A 20,278-nucleotide genomic window follows, 5' to 3' on the forward strand; every position below is an offset into this window, starting at 1 on the left:
TATGCAGTCACGTGTTATGAAATCGTAATAAATCGAGGACCGAGACATAATTTTATAAATAGATACCGAAACATATTGAATTAAAATTGCAAATAAAAATGAAGAAAGTAGCATTGGTTACCGGCGCTTCCGGTTACCTTGGCGGGAGGCTTTGCCACGCGCTTCTCCACCAAGGCTACTCCGTTAAGGCCTTCGTCCGCAAAACCAGCGACGTCTCCTCCTTGCCGCCGCCCTCCGATGGATCCCTCCAACTTGTCTACGGCGACGTCACCGACTATCCATCGCTCCTCAAAGCTTTCTCCGGCTGCCACTTCGTCTTCCACACTGCCGCACTTGTCGAACCCTGGCTTCCTGATCCCGCCAGATTCACTTCGGTGAGCTCAGCTTCATTTATTGATTTATTGAACTGAAATTAATATTCTGTTGAATGTTAATTGATGATTAGTTGACTAATCAGTTGCTTCTCTGATGCTATTGGTTTCTGATTAGATGCGAAGAGGATTAATTGCTAGTCGTTAATCGGAAATTAACATGCTGTGGAATGTAAGTTGATGATTAGTTGACTGAGCAGTAGGTTCTCTGATGTTATTGGTTTCTGATCAGATGCGAAGAGGATTAATTGCTAGTCGTTAAATTGATAGCTGGATTTTTTATGTGGTGATTGGTTTGTAGTGGAAATGAAACATAGATTTTGTATTGACTTAGAGTTTATTAGGTTAATGTTGGAGGATTGAGGAATGTGCTGAAGGCTTATAAGGAGACGGAGACGATCGAGAAGATCATTTATACGTCGTCGTTTTTCGCGTTGGGGTCAACGGATGGGTACATTGCTGATGAGACTCAAGTACTAAAAACTCTGTAGTCTATTATACACTGTTCAATTCATTTCAGTTTAATGTTTTTAGGAGAAATATGGCTTCTTATTTCTGTTGATAATTGTTGGAGAAATGTGTGTTTGTAGGTGCATCCTGCTAGGCATTTCTGTACTGAGTATGAGAAGTCGAAAGCTTTATCGGATAAGATTGCGTTGGATGCTGCTGCTGAGGGGGTGCCTATTGTGCCAGTGTATCCTGGAGTTATTTATGGTCCAGGAAAAGTCACAACTGGGAATATGGTGGCTCAGTTGGTAAGTTGCTCATTTGCTTGTTCTACGAAAGCTTGATTTTGGTAGTTGATTTGTGATATTTTCATGTTGTGGTAAAGGATGAACCTCTGCTAAGATTACAATGTCAGTGATTAAGTTGAAACATGTTTGATTATGTGTGAAGCTTGAACTGGAAAATTAGGGATTTGTTACCCCTTTGGAACTGAAACGATTTCCTGTTGATGCTGTCTGTTTACTTGATTATGTCTTGATCTATAGGTGTTTTCACACTTTTTGCTTGTTCTTTTGGTGTGAATTTGATAAAACTGTTCCATGTTCATGATGATGTGTGCTTGTTCTAATAAAGTTTGATCATGGAGTTTTTGCTTGGTGTACAATTTAGGTAGTTGATTGTATGATAATTTCGTGCTGGTGAAATAGGATGAATTAGCAGTTGAGATTAAACAGTGGTTAAGGTGAAACAGGTTTGATTATGTGTGAAGCTTGAACTGGAAAATGGTTTCTTGTTGATATTGTCTTTTCACTTGATGCTATATTGATCTTTAGGTGCTTTTTCATACTTTTTTTGCGTGTTCTTTTTGGTTCGACATTGATACAACTGTTTGATGTTCATGATGATGTAAGAGGAGTTCATGTTTATCCTCGACATCCACTCATGCAAATGTGTTTACTCTTAAAATGATTGCACTCTGTGTCAGCTTGTGGAACGCTTTAATGGCCGGATGCCAGGCTATGTTGGCGAAGAGCAAGGGTTCTCGTTCTGTCATGTTGATGATGTAGCACAGGGGCATATAGCTGCACTAGCTAAAGGTCAGAAAGGTGAAAGATATCTTCTTACAGGGGAAAATGCATCCTTCAAAGATGTTTTTGATATAGCAGCAGAGATCACTCAGACATCGAAGCCCCGGTTCAAGATCCCACTTTTTCTTGTTGATGTATATGGATGGATATGCGTCCTCGTCTCCAGAATAACTGGGAAGCTTCCCCTAATCAGCCCACCGGTGAGGAACTATTATTTTATTTACTCTGTAATTTTGCTCATTGTACGTCACTTACTTGTCCTGCATAAATTGTTTCATTTGTATCGTTCCAACTATGCCATAGTTACTTTGTTAAAAAAAATCATTTTTGCAATGTCGTATAACATAGAGTTGGTTTTAAGACTACCTATGATCTATACTGGTGGGCTTTTCGACTCACAGTCTACATACGTTTTGTATTGAACAGACCGTTGATGTTCTAAGGCATCAATGGGCGTACAGTTGCGAGAAGGCGAAGAAAGAGCTGGATTACAACCCTAGAAGTCTGAGAGAAGGTCTCTCAGAGATGGTCCCCTGGTTAAAGAGCTTGGGCTTGATCAAATATCAGGATATGCCGTGATAGCAGGTAAGTCGAATAAAGTTGTTGGCGACACTTTATTACTTGTATTTCCCGAATGATCATCATCAACACATCACTGTACCAGTATCTGCTGTCCACATTCATGATAACTTCAGTCTCAGTTACATTCTCTATCTCCGAGAGCCATTTAGTAGCAGAGCAATGTGCCTTCTGGTTTAGATTGAGTGAGTGGGCATGATTGCAATGTTCATAGACTGTAAACTATGTGTTGGATGATTGGATCTATTGACTGAGAACATAGTGACATTATATTCAACATTGGTGGAGATTCAGTCAAGAAAGTTGGGAAGATGTAAACGATAAGGCTATTTGTCCAAAAAACCATGGTAAAATTTCGGTTTGTCCCGCAACTTTATAAATCAGCCAAAAATAGTATGATGTTTGGATTTGTTCACAATGATTCCACGCTGACATTTTTTGTTGAAATTGTATCTAATATATAGTTATGAAATTATACGTGAACATCACCGCGGGTGAATTAAACGATGTTGTCTATTCATAAAGAAAATGATGTCGTTTGATTGATGAATATCATCGATAATATCACACGTGATTGGTCAATTTTTTTATTGTATGATAATTGTGAAGAAATCCAAAGTGGATAGTTTTTCCGTGCTATTTTTATGTTTCGGAATAGACCCAAATATGACCTTACCATATGATAATTTTTCTGACAATTTTTTTAAAATAAAATAGGAGTAATTATATTACCCTTAATCCTCGTGAGATTTTAATAATTCTTCTCGATTTCACAATTGATACAATTGCAAATGTATCCTAATCTAAAGTGACAATTTGGTGAAAAGATATTTTTACTCTTTTTGAAGGAAAAATGTAAAGCTATTTTGTTTATTTTTTTGGTCATTTTGAGAAATGACAACCATTGGACAAAATAAAGGCAGCTCCTATTGAGCAACAGTGGCTTCTCAAATAAGATTAAACAGTTATATATACCCACACAATTAATTGAATCTGCATTTTAGTGGACTTAATTATCTGATTTTTTTTATTTTTTGATAGCAGTCACAGCTCAAAGCTTCCACCGATGGATGACGAGGGTAGCAGGCTGAGGTTGTTGGGCGGTGACGGTCCGATCGGGCGGCGTGAAGCAGACGGCGTAAAGCTGGCGAGTGAACTGTGAGGCACGGCGGTGGGGCAGCAGGACACAGCTGAAGAAGCGGCGAGGCGGGCGTGGTCGTGGCCGTGGCGGCTCCGAGTTGAGAGAGAAGAAGAGAGAGCAGTAGGCGGCGGCGGGCGGGCGTGGTGGCGTGGAAATGCTAATTCTGCCGATTGAGAGGGGGGGGGGAGAGTGAGGCGCCGAGTTAGAGAGAGGGAGGCGGCTTTTTGTCACGTAGGGTTTGGAGGGAGTATTACTATATTATACTTCCTCCGTCTACAAAAAATAGATCACTTTTGCCATTTTGGGACGTCCATAAAAAATAGCACCATTTCTGAAAATGGAAAGTTTATCTCTCATACTTTTCCTACTTTTTTTCCCTCTCTCATACTTTACTCACTTTTTCTCCCTATCTCTCTTACTTTATGTACTTTTTCTCCTCCTCTCTCTTACTTTACCAATTCTACATTAAAACCCGTGCCATATACAAAGTGATCTATTTTTTTTTTGACGGAGGGAGTATTTTGAAAAGAGTTCTAAATTGGGGGTCACTTAGGATTTGGGAATTTACAAATTTATGTAGTCCATATTTGGGCTTATTTAGGGTTTTAAAGATTTATTTATGTATTTACGTATGATACTAGATACTATTAAAATTGATATTTTTTTAAGGGATATTGGCATCTTATATCACGAAACTTTCTAAAAGTTGGGTTTTTCCACGAACTTTAAAATTGGCAAATAATATCACGAACTTTACCTCGAGTCTGTTTTTTCCCACGAATGAGAAAATTCATTTTATTTTAATAGATTGAAGAACAATTTTTGAGGGTGTGCTTCAAGAAAAACTATATTCAAATATTGAAAAACTTGAAATTTTCGAAATTGTTGTCGAGAAATTACGAAAAATAATCGGTATCATAGTATTATTTGTGGGAATTTTTTCATTCGTGGGAAAAAACAAACACGTGGTAAAGTTCGTGATATTATTTGTCAATTTTAAAGTTCGTGGGAAAAACTCAACTTTTTGAAAGTTTCGTGATATTAGATGCCAATATCCATTTTTTTAATTAATCAATTTAATTTCATGGATAATACTCCCTCCGTTCCATAGTAATAGAGGCGTTTTTCCATTTCCGTCCGTTCCATAGTAATAGAGTCATTTCCCTTTTTAATAAAAGTCAACACATTTTTCCACACCTACTTTACTCTCTCTTACTTTTTTCTATCTTCATCTCTCTACCTTTTTCATTTTTCACTTTATATCTCTTTACTTAACTCACCTAACACAAGACAGTGAGAGTCTCCATTGAGTACTGTTCTTTTCACTGTTAAACTGCTATACTTTCTGAAGTTTTTCCTAGAAACTTGAGTATATTATTGGTAGCAATAACAACAAAAGTATGTATTTTACCCATAAATAGAGTTATAAAATATTAACAAGATTGGAGAAAAATATTAACAAGATTGGAGTATAATTTAGATTTCAAATAGTAGTATTATAAAACTATGTAATCAATGTAGTACATCTTTCTTGATTAAATATAGTTTTTAATTTGATTTTTTTGTTTTTTGGACTTTGTATAATATATCCTCCCTCCGTCCCATAGAAATTGGTCCTTTAGGTTTGGTACGAGTTTTAATTCGTTATTTGATAAAGTAAGAGAGAATGAGAAAAAGTAGTTGAAATTATGTAGTGGATGGTGGGGGCCCATAAATGAAAAAGTAAAAAAGAAAGAGAAAAAAGTTACCATAAATGGATATGTGACTATTTCTATGAGACGAATGAAAAAGGAAATATGACCAATTTTTATGGGACGGAGGGATTATATTTTTTAAAATTATTTTTTCAATAAGTAATGAAGTCTATATATAGTTAGAATTGAGTTAACATTGATTTACTATGTATTAATTTCTCTATGTTAGATCGTACACTTGGTGTTACTTCTAATTCTCTTGAATTATTTTTTATTTACTCATATTTTATTCTTTTTACTTCTCAAAATTTTGAGAAGTAAATTATATTGAATTCAAAATGTAGCTAAACCAAGTAATTATGAAACATCAATAAATAATGATATAAAGTGAAACTAAATTAATATCATTATCAATAATTGTACAAATATTCTTTTGTTTCGTTGTTTATAATATTACAAATACTTATTTTAATTAGTTCTTATTAATAAATATATTTATATACTTATTTACTCTATATTCTTTATTTTAAATTAATCTATCTTCATTATTTAAAAATCTTTTGTCCTGTGCATAGCACAGGATTAGATAAATCATGCATGTACTCATATCATTTGGATTACCTAAATGATATTTTTTGATTTGAGTCTAAATTATGTTGTACTACTATTTTACTATACTTGAATGCAAAAGAAAATACGCAAGTTTAATTTTACTATGATAATCGTCACCACTCACCATATATAACACTGTTATCCAGTTCAACATTAAGGCCATCCGCATCCATGTCTCTTATCCGTCTCATCTCTTCACTATTTATGGGCCTCACTGTACTTTTCACCCCATCTCTTAACTAAAAGACAACACCTGCATCCATCCATCTCTTAACCATCTCTACCTTAACTATTCATTCAATTTCATTTTTTATTTTTAATTCCAACAAATTCAATTAATAATGAAGAATTGAGAGAAGAGTTTATTGTATTCACTTGTCTATTTTTACATTGAACTACACGCCTTCATATAAGCTCCAATATTACAAATATGGTAAACCTAATTACAATGATCTCTATCTTCTAATTTTGGTAAAGTATCAATCTAGGATCAATTATAATTAATCCCTTGATTCTTGATTTCTTTCCAACACTCCCCCTCAAGTTAAGTAACGGGATTTCCGATACTTAACTTGCTCAATACTTCCCTGAATGATTTTGAATTCACCGCCTTGGTCAAGATATCAGCCAACTGATCTACAGACTTGACATAGGGCAACTCGACAATCTTCCCTTCAAGTTTCTCTTTGATGAAGTGTCTATCAACCTCCACATGTTTGGTCCGATCATGTTGCACTGGATTTTCAGAAATACTAATGGCAGCCTTGTTGTCACAAAACATCCTACATGGTTGTGACGATTGAAGACCCAATTCGGTCATAAGTCTCTTCAACCATAGTATCTCAGTCAAACCACTCTTAATCCCCCGGAATTCTGCTTCTGCACTAGACAATGCAACTACCTTTTGCTTCTTGCTTCTCCATGTTACAAGATTCCCTCCAACAAAGGTGAAATACCCGGCAGTCGATTTTCTATCATTAGGATTTTCTGCCCAATCAGCATCAGTGAACCCATGTATCTCCAAGTGCCCATGTTTTTCAAATAGCAATCCATGCTTGGCTGTTCCTTTCAAGTAGCGCACAATTCTCATCACTGCCTCTCAGTGGTCCTCTTGCGGTGCATGCATGAATTGACTGACAACTCCCACTGCATAGGCAATATCTGGCCGTGTGTGTGAGAGATAGATTAGTTTGCCAACCAATCATTGATATCTCCCCCTGTCAGTAAGTTTTGCTCCTTTAAGTATCTGCAGCCCATGGTTTTGTACCATTGGAGTGTCAGCAGGTTTGCAGTCTATCATCCCCACTTCCGTTAGGAGATCGAGTGTGTACTTCCTTTGGTTGATGAAGATTCCTCGATCCGATCTAAGCACTTCAATTCCCAAGAAATATTTCAAGAGTCCTAGGTCCTTCATCTCGAATTCGTTAAACAAATTCTTCCGCAATTCACTAATCTCTACATCATCATCTCCTGTGATAATCATGTCGTCAACATATATGATAAGGCATGTGATTTTTCCATTCTTCTTCTTGAGGAACAAGGTGTGATCCGAGTTGCTCTGCTGGTACCCATATTTCTTCATCACTTCGGTGAATCTGCCAAACCATGCTCTTGGAGACTGCTTCAACCCATAAAGTGTCTTCCTCAGTTGGCATACTTCTCCATCTTGAAACTCATTGGTAAAACCCGGGGGTGGAAGCATAAACACGGGCTTTGGGAGCTCTCCATGCAGGAAGGCATTCGTTACATCGAACTGATGCAGAGGCCACTCCTTGTTTGCAACAACTGGGAATAAAACTCTCACTTTATTAATCTTTGCTACCGGTGAGAAGGTCTCAGCATAATCTACTCCATAGGTCTGGGTATATCCCTTAGCCACGAGTCGGGCTTTGTACCGCTCAATCGAGCCATCTGGTCTCCTCTTGATTGTAAAGACCCATCTGCAACCCACTGCCTTGACTCCTTCGGGCAGCTTTCCTTTTACCCACGTGTTGTTTTTCATGAGTGCTTTCATCTCTATAAACATTGCTTCCCTCCAGTGTTTATGCCTCATAGCTTCCTCGGCTGTTTGTGGGATTTCTCCTTCCTCGTAAAGTGCTGCCTCAAAGGCTCGAGCCATCTTGGTTAAGTTTCCTTGCACAAAGTTTGCTACTCCGTATCTGCTTTTCTTCCCAACTTTCTCGGGGGAATATCTTTTCGGGGGAATTCCCCGCGTATCTCTTTGAGGAAGTATGTACCGGCCAGTGTCACTATCGACAGTATTGTCCTCCTCCAGTGTTTTTGTATCACAAGGCTTAGTGGGAACAACCATATTTTCAGAGCTAGGTTCATTTCATCGCTCGGCGACCCCATTTTGTTCAGGTGTATAAGCACAAGAAGTTTGATGAATAAGACCCTTTTCCCTAAAAAATTCGGTCATGCTACTATTAGCAAATTCCCTCCCATTGTCAGACCTAAGTGTTTGAATGGTGGTGCGAAACTGGGTTTGAACCATTTGGAAGAAGAGGGTGAACTTTTCAAAAACTTCGGATTTGTGTTTCAAGAAATAGATCCATGTCATTCTAGTACAATCATCAACAAAGATAACAAAATATTTAAGGCCTTTTCCCCCAATAATAGGTGCAGGACCCCACACATCAACATGTACTAAAGCAAACATAGATTTCATACGAGTGTTTGTTGGTTTAAAAGTCTGTCAGTGGCTCTTGGCCAAAACACAAGATTCACAAGAAAAATCTCTAGGAACAGAAAAATTCGGAAACAAAAGTTTGAAGTAACCAGGGGAGGGGTGTCCCAGTCTGTTGTGCCATAACCAAGCCTCTCTCTCTGTGGACCCGTGAGCCAACATTGCACTGCCAGTTTGAGCTTTCCCGTCCACATAGTAGAGACCTTGATTCTCAGTGCCACGCCCAACGATCCTCCTCGTCCGAATATCCTGCAAGATAAAAAAACTCGGGTACATTAGCAGTGTACAATTCAGTTCCCTTGTCACATGACTTACAGACATCAATCTTTGTGAAAGAGACGGGACAAAAAGACAATTTGAGAGTCTAAGATTTGGGGAGATTTCTATTGTCCCAGCCCCTGCCACGGTAATTAGTTCCCCATTAGCAGTTTTGATATAAGTTCTAGTTACTTCACAAAAATCAATAAAATCATTCATGTCGGGGGTCATAGTATCGGTTGCTCCACAATCAAAAATCCAACCCTTCCTACCCGTGTTTTCAACATTTTGCACATTAAACGCAGCGGAAATGTTTTCAAGAAGTGCAAAACGATTTTGGGTTGATATAGGTGTAGAATCATGGGGTTTTGTGCAATTAACTAAATATTGGGGCTCAATTCCATAAAACCTAGAGTCTGGGGGCTTCTTTTGCAAACAATGGGGTATATCACATAATATATGAGAATTATGGGGACTGAATCGCAGTATATTAAAATCAATAGGGTCCAATATTACAAATATGATAAACCTAATTACAATGATCTCTATCTTCTAATTTTGGTAAAGTATCAATCTAGGATCAATTATAATTAATCCTTTGATTCTTGATTTCTTTCCAACAAATAAAAACACACTTCATTAAATAAAATAAAAATTATAATTTAAAGGCCTAAAAAATTAAAAAATACATAATTAAAATCCTAAAAAAAATTAAAAATACATAATTAAAAAAAAAACACACACACACCATTAAAAAAATTTGAGTGAGAATAGAGAGTTTTTTTATGGTGGATAATTTGTGGGGATGATTTGGTATTTATAGAAGTGATTGGAAGCTTTAAAAAAATTGAAGAAAATTACAAATTTGAAAAAAACGGCTATAAACAATTAGTATAATTTTTAGAATATTTTTATATATATTTTTTTAATTTTTGAATTTTTTCTGATTTTTAAAAAAAAATAAAAAAAAATCAATTTTAACGGATATAAACGACGCCCACTTGCCGGCGAGTGGGCGTCACGCACGAACCACAGCTCGCCACATCGCCAAGGCGCGTGGCGAGACGTCTCGAGGCCGGCCTCTTCGGAAGGAGACACGGGACGAGATGTCCCGTCTCGTCGAGACGAGATGGAGGCTGCATCGCCGTCTCGATGCGGTCTCGTCTCTTCGAGACGAGATAGAGCCCGCATCGAGATGCAATGCGGATGCCCTAATGTATTTCGAAATAAATCAAATAAATAATCTAAACACATTGGTAAATTGGTAAAATCGATAAATTTATTACCGCAACAACTGTGCAGCTATAACTCATAAGTGGGACTCCAACGGTCATTTTTGCCACCAATATTTGAACCAGATTCTGAGCATTTCTTCCAAGTTCAACTCTCTCTCTCTCTCTCTCTAGTAGGAAAGGGAAAATGGTGATGGCAAAGACGAAGTATGAGGCCGTACGGCAGCAGAGATTGGAAGAGAACAAGAAAAGAATGGAGGAGCTCCATCTCCCTCTTCTCACTCAAGCCTTCAAAGATGCCTCCTCTCCTAAGCCCTCTCCGGTCCTCTCTCTCTCTCTCTCACACACACACACACACGGCTACTGTATATATTATATAAGTGTATCTCTCTCTAAAATAGGCCATTTTGATTCAGATGAAGAAGACTAAACCTCGGATTGCAAGGACAGAGCTTGTTCCTGTTAGAAGATCGCTTCGATTTTCCAACAAATCAGCTCCCGAATACAAAGAGGTATAGTAATAACAATGCCTTTTTTCACATTTTGTTTCACTTCATTCATCTTTCCCTTCTCTCAATCTTCACAAACCTTCCACAGATTACTGTCTACGAGCGTGTGCAGATTCCTAGAAGGTTGAATCACTAACCTCATTTCCATTTTTACATAAAAAGCAACCCTTTTTTATTTTAGCTAACTTCGTTTCCAAAAACCACAGAACAACTCACAGAACGAGGGACTTCTCTAACCGCGTCTACGCCTCTGATGAAGCTCGTGACATCGCAATGAAGAAGGCCGAGGAGATCGAATCGTCCCTAGGCTCCGATCACCCCTCATTCGTGAGGTCAATGCTCCCCTCCCACGTCAGCGGAGGCTTTTGGCTGGTCAGCATTGTGAAGTTAATACTACCCTTTTTCGCGATTATTGATTAACCGGAAAATTGCAGGGGCTGTACACGGATTTCTGCAGGCGGAGGCTGCCAAGAAGCGATAGCGTGGTTCAGCTGGTGGACGAGCAGGGAGAGGAGTGGCCGGTGGTGTACCTGTGTCGGAAAACCGGGCTAAGTGGCGGGTGGAAGAAGTTTGCGGTTGATCATAGCTTGGTGGATGGTGATGCTCTTGTTTTTCAGCTCATCAAACCAACTGTTTTTAAGGTATTGTTTTCTGTTGACGTCACAAATGCTTATTTGCTTTCAGTCTTTTTGAAATGTGGGGCTTTTTTTTGTAGGTGTTTATAACAAGAGTTGATGGTGAATGTGATGATAAGGTTGGAGGAGAATAGTGTATATGAAGCTATTGGTTTGCAAACTCAAGTATTTTGGTAGTTGGAATTTGGTATTCAACTCAAGAAGTATTTTGAGTCTATTTAGGTTGGAGTAGATTTTTAATTTAGTGGCGTATGTGTCATTAGTCCCCTCTATATTTGTCGTGCCATATGCAAAACTTAATGGAAGTGTATTAAGGTGGTCTATTTATTAACAACTTATTTACGATTTCACACACAACACTCCCTCCGTTTCACAAAGTTTGTTTATAAAAGGAACTATTTATCTATTACGGAACATTTGCTATTGAGTTTCGATAGAATATAAAAGTATAATACGATAAAAAATCAGTAACAAAATTCAATTTTCTAAGTAGTGATATAACCCCCCTAGGATTAAAATCCTAGAATAAACAACTATGAATCAGTAGAAACTTTAGAAACGTCCCATAATCATGAATCACTTTTCACCTTTAATCATGCTTCCTCGATAAGCACAATCTCGCCCCCTCTCTAGTGAAACATCTGTATTTAACTTCAAAATATGAAACGATGTAGGTAGCCAAACCCAACCATGAACCATAATGGGCAGTCGAACCTCCTACACTATCATGTCTTGGGCTATCCAACCAAGCAAGGGAAACGAGCCCAAGTATGAACGAGTATTTTTTAGGAGTAATTGATATAAGTCAATTAAAAAAGAAGACTTGAGCCGTGAGATCACGCTCCGGTGAGGCGATTGAAGGGTTTTAGAAAGGGAATACGCCGCGGATTTCGGGAATCCAGTTTGAGTCGTCGTCCACTGGAGTCAAACCCCAGCTGTCACCCAACCAACTAAATTATCTATATATATATTCAAATTATTTTACTCACCATTTATACATTTCAAACTACTCCACTTTTATAAAAAGTTTAAATTGCTCATACACAGCATATATAGAATGAGATTCGGTATGATTAAATTCTTCATAGTATTAAAATGTTAATGTAATGATGTGGTTCAAAATTTATGAATCAATTCAAATAAGCCCTCGATGGTTATCGTTTATGTATATGAATTACTCATTCAACGTAAATATAACACTTAAACCAATATTGTAGGCCTAAAAAATTGTAGTACAAAAAAAACTTTTGTTGAAATCTGAAGAACCTAAAGAAAAAGACAAAAAGACCCATACCTACATAGATCTCTCTAATATCTCAACGTTATTATAAAATAATATACACAAATACTATTAACAATTTTCAAAACTTCAGCAGCGGCTTATTAAACGTTCTGGTTCCGTCCTTGTAACAATCATGAAAAACATAATAAAAAGACATAAAATTATTTACATAGTTAATCAATAAATTTATCATTAATGTATTTTCTTCAACTATCATTAAAAAAGTTTGGTAATATATGATCAGCAAACACGTTATTGTGAAGATTTTCATGCAAGTCATCCATGTAGTTGCTTTATTTCAATTTATTTATAATTAATGAGTCTACATCTTCATACCATATATTTCAAATTGACTTGATCAAAAATCTCTATATGACTATGCGTTTTCTTATGTGTTATAGTAGCATAAAGTATAATGTACTCGTATAAAATAATATAGACGAGACTGAAACCAAGACGTTTTGTTCAGAAGTGTCTTATGATGTCTAAACTTTGACGATTAACCCATGCTCAGTGGCGTTTTTTTTTTATAATAAATTACTAATTATATGGCTATAAAAAGATATATAGCCATGCATATAAATTGTATGTATGACTATGTTAATTATATGCATATGAAAAAAAATGTAGTAATTATTATTATGTGGCATTGTCGCCTCATAGATAGCTTAATTGTTTATGTGTTTAATACTACTATGGAGTATATAATTATGTATAGTTAATTATTTTACGTAAATGATGTTAAAGTCTTGGAAAACAATAATGGTTAATCTTATCTTCTTTGTTTTTATTAATTTATTCCGATTAATGTACAGCTTGTTGATTTGACTAATTCTAATTGAGAAAAAGTTGTAACTTTTGTTACGTGATTGCGACACAATTTCTGATTTGATAATATTTTTTTATTCATTATCGGATAATCTTATTATCATGACTTATATATATGTATTAACTCCGCTCACATTATTTATAGCCGGCGCGATTTTTGTGAACAAATTATCCACCAAAATATTACTAATAAATACACGAGATAATACCTAATTATAGTTGTTATATCTAATGACCCACATTAATTAATCTTTCTAGGACATTTATCACTTTAGGTTTCGAAATTGAATTAAAAACCTTTATGTAATAACATAAGAGCCTAATTTTCTTTGAAACCGTCAATAAAAAGTCTAGAAATCTCATATCCAGCTATTTTATTACTTATTACTTGGTATTTTCTTTTATAAACTTCCATTTGGTAAATATCACTATTAGTTAGCCTTTTTTATTACTATTTTATTTATCTAAATATACATAACAATGGAAGTTAGCAATAATTTATGATGCATGAGGAAAAAAATAAAAAAATTTAATTAAATCCATCGTATATCGTTCACATTTAAATAAACATCACATCTTTATTAAACAATTTAAATTAAATCCAACGAACACTAATGCAAGGAAAAGTTTATATTAATAAAAAAAATACTCCACAGGGAAATGCATTGTCTACGTGGAGTGAAATAGTTTGAACGACACGCGCCGGCGAGGCGCGTAGTAAAAGCTGGAGAAAAAAATAAACAAACAAATAAATACATTATATTGACAGCTCAGATTCCAGCTTTCTAATTTGCCGAACAAAAGAATTTCCATTTCAGACATTGTCAATTGTCATTCGTCAAAAATTAAATAAAATTAACAAAACTTTCCCTGAATTCATTCGCAAACCGATTGAATCCAATTTAATCAATTAAATCACACACATTTGATGCAACTCTGTCCCTCTAAAAATAGCAGCAATTTGCCGGACACCTCCTTCAATTCACTCCTCCCCACCATTAACTCTCTCTCTTTCTCTCTCTGAGATACACTGGAATGCACAAGAATCGATTTTTTTCGAACCCAACTACGCCGGGATCTGCGTTTCCTGATGATTGCAACCCGACAACGGTATTTTCATCGATCATTTGTGCCTTCAATTTTTTTTCTGGGTGTTTTTTTGTTTTTGTATTTTTGTCTTCATATGTTTAGCAATAAATGGGGGAGACCAATTTATCTGTTTTAAATCCGCATCGTGCTGTCTTTTCATCAAAATCTCTAGCTGTGGGTGATTCTTATGCTGTCTGTGTTGGGTTTGCCGGAATGCAAGAGGATCTTGTTTGTAACGTTTGGCATTTTCTCGATATGAATTCGATTTATCCCCCTTTTAGTTTGATCACTGCAATTGTGGGTTTCTCTTATTGTAGATTTGTTTGTTGATTGGAATTTTCAATTTTGTATGTGTAGGATTTATTTGGATTTGTGTTGATTGAATCCGGTGGAATTGGCACTGATTAAGAGAAAGGGGAGGTTTTGTTTTTCTGTGAAAAGGGATTTCATTTTTGGGATTTGGTGAAGGTAAAAAGGAAGGGACGAAAAGGGGGAATTTATTGGTTTTAGGAAGGGAGAGCAGAGCAATGTTGTCTAAGAGTGGTGACCATCAGACTGTCCCTTTATCGGTGTTGTTGAAACGGGAGCTTGCGAATGAGAAGATCGAGAGGCCGGAGATTACACACGGCCAGGCCAGTCAGAGCAAGAAAGGCGAGGACTTGACCTTCATTAAGACCGAATGCCAACGAGTCTTAGGCGATGGAGTCACCACGTACTCTGTTTTTGCGGTATACTGCCATTACCCTTTGCCTCTATTTATTGCATAAATATAGTTGTTGGTTGGTTCTTGTTACGGAGAATTGGAGTTATCATTTCATGTGGAATTTGTAAAAAGACTGTCCAAAATGTTAGTTGCTGCATTTTTAATTCTTTATTTTAAGGATTTTTATGCGGGAAAATGGACGATATGGATGAAAGATAGTGTTCTTTTGAGATTGAAACAAAATGGATCACACTAGTCTGAGTTCATTGTTATGGAAGAAATTGCTGATTATCGAGCTTTTTTGCTTTCGATAGCCATCATTTCACTTCATATCATAAAGTCGTGATCTTTTCACGAGTGACTTTTCTCATAAAAGGTAGTAGTGTTCAGAGATTCGAATGTGAAAATTGTGCTTTTAGTTTTCGGAATTAAATAACAGGATTAACTTACTGCCACGTCATATTTGCTAAGTGAGCATATGGTGGAAACTTTTCTCTCATGCTCTGTAGTGATTATCAAAATCTATTACATATGCCAAAATTGGTAGTTATAGTCTTTTTTTCAAATTCTCACCAGTATTAATATTTTTTCCAAATTCTTGTTTGTAGTTATTTGATGGTCATAATGGATCTGCAGCTGCAATCTATTCGAAGGAGAATCTCTTGAATAATGTTTTGAATGCTATTCCACAAGATCTTAACAGTGAAGAGTGGGTGGCGGCTTTACCCAGGGCTTTAGTTGCAGGGTTTGTCAAAACGGACAAAGATTTCCAGGAAAGAGGTATAAATGTTTTTCTAGCACGCAATCCGACAGAGTAAGATTTAGTTGTAGAATTGATTGGCGGAACATTAATTTGCATCGGACACATTAGAAGTTGAGCTGGATCCATTAAAAATGGAAAAGGTTTTGGATTTTGAAATTCAGTAATTGGAAGCTTTTGAAGAACTGTTATAAATATTAACTATGTGTATCCATATATTAATGTGAAATAGTAAAAGATCCAGCTTTAAATGGAGAATCTTTATAGTTCAAGTGCGAATCGAGAATCTTTATCGTTCAAGTGCAAGTCGAGAATCTTTATTGTTCAATCGCAAATCTGCATTTCTTTCAGCTTTCATATGGAAAAATCTGCTACATATATTATAGTCTTTCAGTTTGCATATGGAAAAAATATGCTTCATAGATTATATAGTAAATGACTTGGGTCATTAGGACTTCGAAAAACTTGTCTGCTTTGAATATTATCGTATGCATATGGCATAATGTTTTGATACATTCTCGCTCTCCCTTTTTCTGCAAATGGATGCTAATTCGTGCCTTTTGTTTCTCAGCCCAAACTTCAGGAACAACGGTAACCTTTGTAATAATTGAGGGATGGGTCTTAACTGTTGCTTCAGTTGGTGATTCTCGTGGTGTGCTTGAATCAGCTGAAGGGGCGATATATTATCTCTCGGCAGATCATAGACTTGAATGCAGTGAAGAAGAGTATGCACTTTACCATTATTAGCCAATTTGCAATTTCCTTGGTGTTTTTACTATAAAATCCAGTTCTCTGATTATTTATGGAACAGGAGGGATCGGATAACTGCAAGTGGCGGTGAAGTTGGACGCCTCAATACTGGAGGCGGCACAGAGGTACCTACACTTTAGGCTTACTTTTCTATTAAGTCGAGATATAGATTTTTAATGGATGCTTTGGTGCTATGCAGATTGGTCCGTTGAGATGTTGGCCCGGTGGCTTGTGTCTTTCACGATCCATTGGCGATATGGATGTTGGGGAGTACATTGTTCCTGTACCTCATGTGAAGCAAGTCAAGGTCTGTTTGCTTCATAATATATATTTCCTGTGACAACCTTATTACACGAGAAAAAACTATGTTACGGAAACACTACATGTTACCTAATCGAATGGAATATCCTAGATACTACTTATTTCTCTATGTTCTTGTTGGTCATTTGATCTCATTTCATTTGTGACGTGCAGCTATCATCAACTGGTGGAAGGCTTATTGTCTCGAGCGATGGTGTTTGGGATGCAATATCCGCAGAAACAGCTTTTGAGTGTTGCAGAGGAATGCCGCCAGACGCTGCAGCTTCACAGATTGTCAAAGTAATTATAACTTTTTTTGTTTTTCTTACATATTTCATATACAACCTTTATTTGGTTATCTCAGTGTTCAATTTTCGTGGGTGAAGGAAGCCGTACAGGTGAAAGGGCTTCGAGATGATACAACATGTATCGTTGTAGACATACTGCCTCCTGAGAAGCACGACCCACCAAAAGTACCCCCTAAGAAGCAAGGGAAAAGAGGCATCAAGTCTATGTTTCGGAAGAAGTCCTCGGAGTCGACTTCTCTCCCCGAAAAGGAAGAACACGTTGAAATAGATACGGTGGAGGAAATGTTTGAGGAAGGATCGGCCTTCCTATCGGAAAGGTATATAGTATAGTATCTATACATGGATTTAAACACAACCAAAATTACAAATCGACCACTCGCTAGGACTTGGATCCGTATACGGGTTCTGTTTAGTGGATCTTGATTCGTTCATTGTGTGGTGCACAGGTTGGACTCGAAGTACCCGGTGTGCAACATGTTCAAGCTGTTCGTATGTGCCGTTTGCCAAGCGGAGATAAAACCTGGAGAGGGCATTTCAATACACTCAGGAACAACCGATTTGAAAAATTTACGGCCTTGGGACGGCCCTTTCCTCTGCACAAGCTGCCAAGTGAAGAAAGACGCCATGGAAGGGAAAAGAGCTTCCAGAGGTACACCTTCACTCTATTTCTCAACTCCACGAAAAACAATTTTCGCGTTCTTGCAACGTATTCATTTCTTTCGTATTTCCCCTTTTCACCAGGTTCTAGGTATAGTAGTGGAAGTGACTAGTTGTTATCGTTCACCCTCATAATACCGAGTGTTCAAACGGACTATAACAATGAAGCCCGTTGCATGACAAGAACAACTCTACTATCTGTGTTGCTATAAGCTAGTAAGGGTAATTGGAACCCCTGTTGTGAATAGCTAAGATGACGACCTGTTTTTTACTTTTTTTTCGGGTTTGGAATTGAAGATGAAGAAGTTCTACCAGCGCTTGATGAGCAACGGATAACTTCTCTTCGACCCTGCCTGAAACGAGTAAGTCTCCTTGTGTACAATCGCCGTAGACTAGACCAGAGATAACTTATTTGTTGATCCAGTTCATTAATTACTCAAACACACTCTTTCCCCTCGGAGCTAACAAGTGAAAAAACTATCACCATTGTAATATTTCACTAGAGTTTGTTAGGTTTTTTACTTGTCTTGGACAACATTATTTCTTGATGTAACATTGTTTGATATTCTTTCTTCCTTCAAAATAAGGGTTATTGTGGGCCAAGATACGAGTTCGGGTCCGGATTTTGACCCGTTAGACAGTCCGACACAAGTTTTTTGTGTGCTTTACGCATCTTTCTTTCGACATCTGGCTTTTCTCGTCGCGGTGCAGAAGACGTTGTTGTCAAGATTGGCATTAAATGTAAAGGCATAGTCACTTGCCACTTTTTGACTTGATATTGAAAGTGACAAATGAAGAATAAAACATATTCTTTTTCAAAACACTTTGTTACAAAATGGTTCATGCATATTGCCATTTTGCCTCAATGAAAGATCAAATGGTCCTCACTAACATCCCCAACTCATGGTTGCCGAACCCCATCGCCTCTAACGGTCCAAATAGTGTTTCGTCTTCCATGGCCGGCTCGGGGAAAAGTTTGGCTCCGGTGCCGGAATCTTGAAAATGAATGGTAGAGAAGAGCAAACATGAGATATCACAATCATGCCAAGTCAATAGCCACTAGAAATAGTTGTGAACTCTCTTCGGACAGAAGGGAAAGAGTTATAGGAAGACAAGGCAGCAAGCAACGTGAAATAAGACAAGAAACCTTTGCTCTTATCTTTTTTGATTGGTACCAAATGGTTGTTTGAGTGAGTCTGCCCACCCAAAACAAATAATTCCTCCATGATTGAGATGTCGACGTTAACTACGCCAACAAAGTTTCTGGACGACAAGATGGTCTTATGGACCATAGTTCACACGTGTGCCCGAACCCCAAATCAAACTGAGCTTTGCATCATAGGTTTGTACGTGCGCTCTTTAACTTGTCAGACGGGTGGAACCATGAAAATGAAGCCATGCCTAACTAGGTTTGAATTTTTTGAGTGATTGTTGTCGAAATTATGATAAGTTTTATTTGGACCATTGATGATTGAAGCCTTTTCTTTAATTATTTTCATGATTTTGGGCACACATTAATTCAATGGAGTAGTGTTATCTTGAAACAAACTCTTGGAAACAAACTGCTTGATGGGATGCCTCCTAAACCAACGTTTTCGGTGGGCACATGGTCCATTTCTTCGATGTGCCGTCTTACATCTATTTTCCTTTAAAACTCGACAAACTCGCCAACTATCTAACTTAACGAGAATTAAACCTAAACAACTTGAAAATTGCACAAGATACATCAAGTTTTAACCCCGAAATGCATGTAAAACTCGAGTTTATCGTATTAGAGGTGTGAAATGACCATTTTGCCCTCAACGCATGGTCATGACTCATCAACCATTTTAGCTTTTGGATTAATTGAAGAGTGAGAGGCATGGAGATTTGGAGATTCATAGTTGAAACTTGAAAGTTGTTCATGCATGTTTATGGTGGGGACAAAGTGGTCTTTTCGGGACAAGGAATCATTTGGACATTAGTTGGTACAATATCCAATCGAATCTAAGTATATAGAGACTTGAAATTCAGGCACCAAACACCTTTATCTCCCATGATTTCTTCACGAGACTATAATAAATATGCAACGTTTGCTTTTGCGCACTTATTTTGGAAAATTTATAATAAATAACTAAAGTAGTGAAAAAATAAAGTAAGAGAGAGAATAATGTAGAGGAGAGTCCCCTTTCTATTATTCTCTTTTTCACTTTATTTTTTCTCCACTTTAACTATTTATTATTATTTTTTTAAAACATGTGTGAAAAAGCAAACGTTTCATTTCTAATGGGACAGAGGGAGTACCTTTTTGCATTTGTTTCGTTCAATTTCAAATTAAATACCTACCATTTTTCTAGTATTAAAATAATT

The 20,278-nt window shown here is 37.0% G+C and overlaps 3 protein-coding genes across 9 annotated transcripts; all 3 read left to right on the plus strand.

The window, feature by feature from the left end:
* The first annotated feature begins 62 nt into the window (after window positions 1-62).
* Window positions 63-3,766, plus strand: LOC125221816 (putative dihydroflavonol 4-reductase). 3 transcript variants are annotated; one of them, XM_048124084.1, is made up of 6 exons: window positions 63-374; window positions 716-844; window positions 962-1,126; window positions 1,804-2,106; window positions 2,333-2,491; window positions 3,527-3,766. In XM_048124084.1, the coding sequence occupies exons 1-5, from the start codon at window positions 99-101 to the stop codon at window positions 2,483-2,485; spliced, it is 1,026 nt and encodes a 341-aa protein (XP_047980041.1). In that variant the 5' UTR covers window positions 63-98; the 3' UTR covers window positions 2,486-2,491; window positions 3,527-3,766. The 3 variants fall into 3 exon arrangements, with proteins under 3 accessions (XP_047980041.1, XP_047980040.1, XP_047980038.1); XM_048124083.1 differs by having other exon boundaries at window positions 3,530-3,766; XM_048124081.1 differs by lacking the exon at window positions 3,527-3,766 and having other exon boundaries at window positions 65-374; window positions 2,333-2,906.
* A 6,485-nt stretch (window positions 3,767-10,251) lies between these two features.
* On the plus strand, window positions 10,252-11,586 carry LOC125224394 (B3 domain-containing protein At5g42700-like). The gene is made up of 6 exons (XM_048127791.1): window positions 10,252-10,430; window positions 10,525-10,620; window positions 10,706-10,740; window positions 10,824-10,989; window positions 11,052-11,258; window positions 11,333-11,586. The coding sequence occupies exons 1-6, from the start codon at window positions 10,296-10,298 to the stop codon at window positions 11,384-11,386; spliced, it is 693 nt and encodes a 230-aa protein (XP_047983748.1). The 5' UTR covers window positions 10,252-10,295; the 3' UTR covers window positions 11,387-11,586.
* A 2,610-nt stretch (window positions 11,587-14,196) lies between these two features.
* LOC125223488 (probable protein phosphatase 2C 12) lies at window positions 14,197-18,750 on the plus strand. Of its 5 annotated transcripts, none has more exons than XM_048126662.1 (11): window positions 14,197-14,472; window positions 14,809-15,179; window positions 15,763-15,934; window positions 16,486-16,639; window positions 16,726-16,789; window positions 16,864-16,971; window positions 17,139-17,264; window positions 17,351-17,589; window positions 17,719-17,921; window positions 18,227-18,291; window positions 18,517-18,750. In XM_048126662.1, exons 2-11 carry the CDS (start codon window positions 14,979-14,981, stop codon window positions 18,556-18,558), a joined length of 1,374 nt encoding a protein of 457 aa, XP_047982619.1. In that variant the 5' UTR covers window positions 14,197-14,472; window positions 14,809-14,978; the 3' UTR covers window positions 18,559-18,750. The 5 variants fall into 5 exon arrangements, 4 of the variants coding, with proteins under 4 accessions (XP_047982619.1, XP_047982621.1, XP_047982620.1 ...); XM_048126664.1 differs by lacking the exon at window positions 18,517-18,750 and adding an exon at window positions 18,014-18,020 and having other exon boundaries at window positions 18,227-18,304; XR_007176720.1 differs by having other exon boundaries at window positions 14,198-14,472; window positions 18,014-18,291.
* Window positions 18,751-20,278: the final 1,528 nt, after the last annotated feature.

The sequence above is a fragment of the Salvia hispanica genome, chromosome 4 (genome assembly GCF_023119035.1).
Source record: "Salvia hispanica cultivar TCC Black 2014 chromosome 4, UniMelb_Shisp_WGS_1.0, whole genome shotgun sequence".
NCBI lineage: Eukaryota > Viridiplantae > Streptophyta > Magnoliopsida > Lamiales > Lamiaceae > Salvia > Salvia hispanica.